The sequence below is a fragment of the Sorex araneus genome, chromosome 10, assembly GCF_027595985.1.
Source record: "Sorex araneus isolate mSorAra2 chromosome 10, mSorAra2.pri, whole genome shotgun sequence".
NCBI classification, from domain to species: Eukaryota; Metazoa; Chordata; class Mammalia; order Eulipotyphla; family Soricidae; genus Sorex; species Sorex araneus.
In genome coordinates, this window is record NC_073311.1 from 18,723,964 (window position 1) to 18,733,584 (window position 9,621).

Here is a 9,621-nt window from a genome sequence, read left to right on the forward strand (position 1 = left end):
TGGAAAGAGGCTTTCTTAGATGAGGAAATTATATAAGGGAGTGGAATCTAGCCGACTCTCTTACCCCAAGGCTAGGGAAGGGAACAGCCTCTGTGAGCTGGCATTGCGGGACCCCGCACAGGGGGAGAGGCAGCTTACTAGCTCCTGCTTCATGCCCACCGGGAGCATTAGTTCTCCAGCCAGAGAGGTTGATCTACAAGTGACCACAAGGTGCACAGGATGAAAACAGGTAGCAGGCACGGAGGGAGGGCTGATCTGTTCCGTTCCAGGGGCGACAGGGTGGGGGAGTGGATGGAGGCAAGGCTACACAATGTGTCCCAGACCGAGGGGTCACAGGCAGGATGCTGGGCACAAGAGACTGCACAGTGCGGGGATCACCCAGAGCGCACTGCATACTGCAGCCGAGAGAGCAGAGGAGGCTGCTTGGCCCTCAAGAAACCCCCAACGGAAAGCTGTCCTTCCCGAAGAGCACACGAGACGGTGGCAGTGAGCAGCAGAAGAAGCGGGCCTTCCTCCGGTCCACTTACCTCGGCGTGGGCGTCGGCCAGGGCGGGCCTTGTCCTGGGTGCAGCAGATGCAGCGGTACCGCCCCTGGCAGCAGCCTGGACCTGGACCTCCGGAGCAAGGCGCACTCACTGCTGAGGCACCTGCCAAGGCCAGGGAGGAAGCTGCGCCCAGAGAGAAGCCTGAGCTGGGGAGACACACCTGCGGAACATGAGCACCCTTTTCTGGGTGGCGGGCAGCAGCGGGGGCGTCTCCAACCTCGAGATCTTCAAGCAGGGGAGATCAAGCCCAAGCCGATCAGCCACCCCCTGGGTGGGTTCTCCATCACCTACAAGCCCGTCAAGCGTCAAGCATCCGGCCCATCCACGGCTCTCATGTCACGCACCTAAAGGCACCCTGAAGCCACACACTTCCCCGCCAGCAAGAAGCCCAATATTCCTCATCCTCACAAGAAGAACCTAGAATCGAACCAGCATTGGGCTTTGTTTCCAAGAGAGATAACTAAGAGAGATACTCAAGGGGGGGAGAGGGAGAGGGAGAGAGAGAGAGAGGGAGAGGAACAGACAGAGAAGAAAAGTGGCTGTCATAATAACGGGGTGTGTGGGGGGGGGATGGTGGGATGGAAACTGTGGATATTGGTGATGAGAAATGCACACTAGTGATGGAACTCAAGGGGAGAGGGAGAGGGAGAGAAGGAGAGGGAGAGGGAAGAAGAGAAAAGGGAGGGAAGGAAGGGAGGGAAGGAGGGAGGGAGGGAGGGAGGGAGGGAGGGAAGGAGGGAGGGAGGGAGGGAGGGAGGGAGGGAGGGAGGGAGGGAGAAAGAGAGAAGGCGGAGGGGAGGGAGAGGGAATGAGGAGGAAGGGAGGGGGAGGCAGGGAGATGGAGAAAGAGAGAGAGAGAGGGAGGAAGGGAAGGAGGGAGGGAGAGAGAGAGAGAAGGACGGAGAGAGAGAGTCCTTCCTGAATTCAGGCTTGAGCAAAGTTGAGATCTGAGAGGAGAAAGGGAAGAAGCTCTGAACTGGGGGGTACAGGGGGGCAGGAATCTGACATCAGAACAGTTTTTATTTCCTAACTACTGAAACATGAGTGTTCTAATACTTGGAAGTGACCCGTCACGCCAAGGGATCTGTCAGAGACATTGTCCATGGGCAGAGAAGGGAGAATCAACATATGGCCGATGTTAGTGGGAGAAGAAAAATTAAACAGAAAATGAAATGAATACTCTCTCGCGGAAGCCTCCCGAGCTCTGTGCTTCTATTGAACCGGATCCCTTTGCAGTGTGCACAGGCTGCTAAGGATAGGAACATGAGTAATGTTGCTGTCACAAATAACTTAGAAAAGTGTGGCAGGGTTTTCTATTGAAATAAGAACTTGGTTTCATTCTCTGCGATCTGTCAGCCTCTGCCCGGCTAGAAAGGCTGCCAGGATCATTGGCTCCTTTGCCTCAGAGAGGATTGTGTTTGGGGCAAAAATACAGACAATTTCTTCTTCTATCTTTTGTGAAAGACCCTGACTTACGACAATATTAAGTTTTCAGCAAAAAGAGGCCAACTAAGAAAGGAGTAACTTTGAGGACCAAGTGAAGGGAGAAAATTCTAAATAGAAAGAAACTGGACTTTAGCTGAACACCAAGTGCCAGCGTGTCCCTGCTTCCTAGGCAGCAGCAGGAGGAGGATAAGGAGGACAAAGCTTGGAGTGGAAAGTGACATGCAAAGTAAAGGGGTCCCTCCAGGAACCATGAAAGTTTGAATAATGAGACCAAATGACAGGCTAGAAAATAAAATCTCATAACCCTATTACTACACTCCGGTAAATACCACATCATTTTTTTTTCCTTTTTACCCCTGTGATTTACGTTATTATTTTTATTTTAAAACTTTTTATTAATATATTTTATTATAGTTTTGGTTATAAGGTTACAATAGAGATCAATGTTCTAGTATTGATGAACAAAATACTGGCCACCTCCTGCCACCGAAGTGACCATGACCCCTTCCCAACCCCCATCCCTATGTCCATTCCTCTCCTCCCACCCCTGCGCCCATTATTAATTGGCAATCATGGTTTTGGTATAATCTTCCCTTAGCACCACTCTGATGTTTGAGACCTTTTACCTCTGCACAGGTGTCTTACGTTCTCATTTATCCCTAGGGAAAAGTGAATTCCTCGTTAAGCTGGAGGTATGAGACTTGGAGTCAGATATGCTTTTTTAGTTTATATTTATTGGCCATCTGAATTTGTGGCATAAACTCAGATCCAAAACATAAGAAAAGAAATGTGTCTCTTAAATGCCATGAGAGGGTTGAGTATATGTTAGGAGGCTGAGAGGACAGGAGTTCTTGGAGGAAGGGTCACTTGAGGGAAGAGCTAGAACTTGAGATAAACACTGAATGCCACACTGACTTTTAAATGGCATCAGGGGCCCAGGGATGTGGTTCAGCAGTAAAGCACTTAGCTGGCATGTGGAAGACCCTGGGTTAAATTCCTGATACTGTACCAAAAAAAAAAAAACCCCACAACTATCACTATCACTATCATTCCGTTGATCATCAATTTGCTTGAACAGGCCCAGTAACGTCTCCATTCGTCCTAGCCCTGAGATTTTAGCAGCCTCTCTTTACTCGTCCTTCCCAACAGTGCCACATTAGAGGCTCTTTCAGGGTTAGGAGAATGAGACCCATCATTGTTACTGTATTTGGCATATGAATACGCCCTGGGGAGCTTGCCAGGCTCTCCCATGCAGGCAGGAAGCTCTTGGTAGCTTGCCAGGTTCTCCAAGAGGGAGAACTAAGCTATAAGATGTTGTACTGCTGCAAAGTGGCCGTGCACTTCCGGGAGCTTGGTTTTATAGTCTCTGTTGATGGGATTACAGGGCACTGGGGGCAGTTTGTGGGTGTGACTGACTAGCTACTGGAAAATGGGGAATCTGGGTGGAAGAGGCCCAGTCCCGATCCGAGCAGGCTTGGAGATCTCAGCCCTGAGTCCCACATACCTGGGTTCCTCTGCCGGTTCCTTCATGTGTGAGGCTCGTCCAATCATGTGGAGAGTGGCCTTGAGCATGGCTGTGACTGGGTTCCAGAGGTCTTCAGCTGCTAGTGCTCTGCTTGGGACGGGGAGGGAGATTCAACCCACCCTCTCTGAAGGGCCCCAGTGAAGACAGTCAGGTGTGGGGGCAAGAGACTCAAAAAAAAAAATAAAAAGAAGAAAAATTAAAAGAAACGGTGGAAAAAAATGTGTTTAAGCATTCCAGTGTCAGCAACACACAAAGATGGGAAAGTCTTGAAATGGAAATATCAAAGAAGAACCTTTATAGAAACAATTTACTGCAGTTATAATAAATGCTACATTGGGAAATTGGAGAGAACTGAAATTGGGTGAGCTTAAATGGGAGTCTGAGGCTTAGAATTCTGTCAGCATCAAGAAAACATGAATAGTTTTAAGGAGCAATGTGGCGTGATCAGAGTTAAGCTCCAGAAAAGTTAATTTGGCAGAGATATATGATATTAATAGAAGGAGAAAGCAATTGTGGTGGGATGCTAGACAGAAGAATGTGACTGGAATTCTGGTAAGAGGTCAGGAAGGATTTACTTAGCTATGGCAGTGGCTTCGGGTCATAGGAAAGTCTCTGAAAGGCATCAGGGAGGGAGGTCTTACATCTTAGATCTGCAAGGGTATAAGACACAAAAAAACTTCTCAACATTAAGTCAAGCTAAGAAGAGAAATAGCATTATAAAGTCAAGGTACAGTGGAAGAGGTGCAAGCTTAAAATTGACAAACTTTGAATTTGAAGTTCAGCCTGTCATCTGAATTTACAATAACATAGAACTCTCAGGAGAAGGGTCTACACTTGACAAGATAGTGGTACCTTCATAGCAAAAGTTGCTGTCTTTGTTCCTTATAAAAGCATTTCTAAACTAAACCCATTTGACCCCTGTGTGCTGCCAGGATAGTACAAGATTGGGATGGGATGGCTATAGGTGAAAACCACGAAAATGAAAGACTATGGCATATACTAGAGGGTCAATATGTAGGGAAAAGAGACCACAGGAAATAAACAAGTTTGTAAGGGGGGGACATGGGGAGGGGTGGCCATGAGAAATACTGCCTTAGAAGGAGAAAGCAATTGGATGTCTCAAAATGATTTAGTGAAAAGGAAGGAAGGGTCAGGCTGTGGCAATTGAGAATTAAAACACACATCTAGGCAAAGAATGTTGTTCAGATCGGGGTTTTTATGCATTTGGGAGATTAGCTGTCATTCTTTTATTTTTTCCAGTGTTTGCTTTAGTTGAACAGTTTTTGCTAGCACCTTTCAGGCTTCCAACACTTTTCCCTAAATTGGGAGAGTGTGTACATCAGAGCCAAATGAACTTGAGTTTGGCCACGTTGACTAGGTGGACCTAGAGAACATTTCTTTGCTTGTTTGTTTATAATACCATGAAGTAAGTAAGACTTTTGGCATTTGACAAATTCTAGACTAAAGAAGTGGGAGCTGAGTTAATGATAATGTTGTTGGAGATAAGACAAATGAGAAAACTGAAAAAGCTCATAGTACTAGAAAGATTGCCTACATATATTAAAAACCCCAAGAATTATAATAAGAGTTGTGGAAAGAGATTTAAGAAACCTGGGCTTAAAATTTTCTAGAAATGAGAGAAAGCAGCTTCCCCTCTCTACATAACTCAAATGCTATGCATCTAACATTTCTCAGAAATTCTGTCCCAGCTGGAAAAGTCCCAATTTGACAGCTAGCATAATGGAATGTTTGCCTACTAGATTGAATTCTTTGAATGCTTCTCTCCTCCAGAGTTCAACATCTGGGATACATTGAGAGTTCTGCCCATTTGTTACATGGTTTCACTAATGAAATATTAATTTTTAAGGTTCCACATGAAATTCTGTTCCTTTGATGTTTAGGTCATCTGAAACCAAAGCAAATATTCTTTTCTCTCATTCCAGCTGTGAATATTTTCAATTTTCAAAAGGTGATTAAGAAGGACATCGGTATGAAACAGATGGTACTGTCACAGTTTAGTGTTTAGTGACAAGTTGTATTTTCATCTGTGTCTAAATTAGACTATGAATGCCTGCTGTTGTCACACGTGAGCCAGTTCAGGGGTTAATGTGCCCAATCCTGGTAAATCTGAAAATTCAGTGGTTCACAGTATGTACCATCTGCTTTTTCTTGTTCATGCATTTTACCTTAATTGTACTGAAACACTCCTGGTCACCTTAAAACACAAATTTTGTTTCTAGTCTTTACTAGGTTATATTCTATATAATTAGAATGATAACTATCAAGTTTCACCTTGAAATAGCTGTCCCATATCTAATTCCCTCTGATCTTCTATTTTTCTCTCTTTTCCTTCTGTTAAGCCCGTTTTTTTCTGCTCCCTTATCTCTAGTCTAGACACAGAAAAAATATATGCCCTCATATATTCATATATTCCTCTGTCTACAAGAGCTAACTTGTTCACTCAAATTTCTCCCAAGCTAGACTAAACCAGACAATTTTCCAATATTTCTTATTTGGCAGCTTGCTGGCCATGTAATGAACTGATATTCTCTCAGTCTTCTGAACTTGTTACCCTAGGAATGGAGATGGGTCTTGAGCTGCTTTTGTCTTGCTATGACAGAGTCTATAACACTCTTTCCCCGAAAGTTCCCCAGGCCTCTTGGGCCAAGAGGTTGCTCAGTTGTTTCTCTATCTTCATCAAACAGGCCTACTGATAATCTCCTGGTTTCACCATTTATTTCTGAATTCACTGACTTTTAGCTTTTTCTTCTTCCTTTACCCTTATGCATGTACCTGCTAGAATTCCCATATAACATGCAGAGTGACACTTAAAAAAAATTCAACTGGTGTGCTAAGACCTTATCCATTATATCAGGACAGGAAAGTTAAAAATGAGTCCTACAGAGTCTTTTGGCCCAGTCCCTAACCATTAGTTGCTGGATCATATCAGGTCAACTAGGGGTTTCTAGGGAGGACCAGATTATCTAGAGTTGTGACATTCAGGGAAGTGAAATGCTATTTACCAACTATTATGTCAAAGTTTTAATAACTGCTATAACTATGCTAATGTGGACCAGGTAATATTAACTCTTCACTTTTATAATGTCACTTCTATTCTCAAAAAAATTTAATGAGAGTGCCCCACTGGATCAATGAATATAGATTATTATTCATTCTGTCAGATACCAAGATACATCTAAGATGACAAGCTCCAGAGTATGTGAAATAAGCCTAGTCCTTTGAAAATAATTTGTAACAATCTACCTATACCCTATTTCTAACAGTTTATCTCCCCAATATTGTACACAAAGATACACATTATGAATAATGTAAGGACAGGGTAGGGGGGGCTATACAGTAAAGTTCTTAGGATTCAAGATATATAAGAAAACTCACAGGAACCCAAATGAATGTGACAGGAGAGAGAATCAGAAAACCACTGCTCCAAGAAAGAGAAGAAAATATGAGAACAAAGACTTCCAGCATCTTGAGAGGTTTATTATTAAGAACAGACTTTTAGGGACCAGAGCAAAAGTGAGTAAGGTGCATGCCTTGCATGTGACTGATCCAAGTCTAATCCCTGGCATCCCATATGGTCCCCCAAACTTACCAGGAGTAATTCCTGAGTGCAGAGCCAGAAGCAACCACTGAGTATTTCCAGGTGTGGCCAGAAAAAACAAAATAAAAAAACTTCACACACAAAAAAAATTAGAATTTTATATCACTCCCTTCCTTATTGAGGTAAATTATATTAAACACTGGGTGGAATAACTCACCCTGTTTTTTTAATAGGTCCTCCATTTTATATTTCTACCCAAAATGTGCCAAGGTTTAAATTTCCTCACATCTTTGCCAGTACGTGTTATATTTTGTGATTTCTGACAACAACCATACTAATAGTCATGATCTCTCTTCCATAAAGTATCTAAAATAGTCAAACCCATAGAAGCAGAAAATAGAATGGTGCTTCCACGGGACTAGGGTACGGGATATGGTTTGGGGTTTAAGGGGTATTAGATTTCTGTTAGGCAAGATGAGTAAGTTCTAGGAACCTGCTGTACAACCAAGGGCTGATATTAACAATATTTAAATGCACTCTGAAAATGCTATCAAGAGAGTACATTTCAAGCTACATGTTCTTTTAAAGAATTTTTTGTGAATTTATTTATTTTGGGGGTACACATGGCAGTGCTTAAGGCTTAGACCTAACTCTGTGTTCAAGGATCATCCCTGGCGGGGCAGGGGAATATATAGGATGCCGGTGATAGAACTGGAGTCAGCCACGTGCAAGGCAAGCACCCCACAGGCAGGTATTACCTGCTGTATTATCACTCTAGTCCCAAGCTGAGGCACAAAAGAACGGGGACAGGAAGAAACTTTCAGAGTGATAGATATTGCCCAAATGGTGGTGATGGTTTCATGAGTGTATGAATATGCTTGGGCTGGAGCGATATCATAGTAGTAGCGCATTCACCTTGCACTCGGCTAACCCATGTTCGATTCCTCCACCCCTCTCGGAGAGCCCGGCAAGCTACAGAGAGTATCACATCCATGCAGCAGAGCCTGGCAAAATATCCATGGTGTAATCTATCTGCCAAAAACAGTAACAATGAGGGGCTGGAGTGATAGCACAGCGGGTAGGGCGTTTGCCTTGCATGCGGCTGACACGGGTTCGAGTCCCAGCGTCCCATATGGTCCCCTCAGCACCGCCAGGGGTGATTGCTGAGTGCATGAGCCAGGAGTGATCCCTGTGCATTGCTGGGTGTGACCCAAAAAGCAAAAAAAAAAAAAAAAAAAACAGTAACAATGAATCTCACAATGAGAGACGTTACTGGTGCCCACTCGAGCAAATCAGTGAGCAACGGGATGACAGTGACAGTGACATGAATATGCTTAAATCCACTAAATTGTATGCAAGAAATGTGTCTCTTTTCATACACACATACACACACACACCCCAATAAAGTTATTTTAGAAGAACTATCTGCAAACAAGTCACTCTCCGAGGTGTTGGGGGTTAGGATTTCAACACACGCATTTTTTGGCAGGAGAGGAGGAGATACACTTCAGCCAGGAATCATCTTGAGGTTGGGAAACTGGAAATGAGAGAAGCATGCGAGAACACATTTCTCTCATGGAGGAAGACCTAGGTCCTCTGACAAGAGACGGACTATTGGAACTTGCCAGTTGAGCACCAACAAACATGGAGCTTGTTTTTCTTTTCTTCCAGAGGTTTAGTTCTCAGGCCTCTCATTGCCTAGCTAGAAGCCATTTTTCCTACTCACCCCTGGTCTAGGTATGGTCTCATGATGACAGAAGGTGAGCAGAGGTGATGTATGCAGCTTCTGTTTACTTGCTTAGGAAAAGTAGGATACTCGTGTATTTTTTCTCTACTCTATAAAAGGGAACACAGCTGCAGCCCAGCTTTGACTATAGAGTCCAGGTCCAGGTCCTGGGAGAAGCAGGGGAATAAGATGAAGGAAATTGGGTCCCTGGATGGCTGTGAGGAGTTGCCCCCTCACCCACTTCTCACTCAATGTAACATGTACATCACTAGTTCCTGTGTTTTGGAGGCTCTGTTCTAGCAGAGTTATAGCTCTGTTACAGACAGAAAAATAGCATCACTGGCTTCATGAGTGGTATACATTTTTTAAGTTCTTATGATAAATTCTTATTTATAAAAAATTAAGTTTTATAACAAACAAGGGACCAAAGAAATAGTACACATATAAAAACATTTGCCTTCACGTAAAAACATTTGCCTTCATGAAGGAAACTCAGATTTGATCCCTGGCATCGCATATATTCCCTCAAGTCTTCACAAAAGTGACCCCTTAGCACAGAGCCAGGAATAAACTCAGAGCACTGCTGGGTGTGCCCCCCGACCCCAAACCAAACCAAAGAAGCAAACAAGCAGAATAACTATGCCTATGTTATGCCCTCGTTTTAGAAAGACCAACTTTTTGCTGATTAACAGCATGTAGTTCTTTTCAAAAGGATGTAAGAAGAAATTGTTTTCTTGTAAAGGATTCCACTATGCATTGCAAAGTTTCGTGAATGTTTGTGACACAAACATTTCTGGTCTCCACGGGAAAATCAGAGGAA

The 9,621-nt window shown here is 43.9% G+C and overlaps 1 protein-coding gene across 1 annotated transcript; it reads left to right on the forward strand.

Moving 5' to 3' along the window:
- Nucleotides 1–341: 341 nt before the first annotated feature.
- Nucleotides 342–893, forward strand: LOC129399145 (40S ribosomal protein S15-like). Its single transcript, XM_055118416.1, has one exon. The coding sequence runs from the start codon at nt 342–344 to the stop codon at nt 891–893; it is 552 nt and encodes a 183-aa protein (XP_054974391.1).
- Nucleotides 894–9,621: the final 8,728 nt, after the last annotated feature.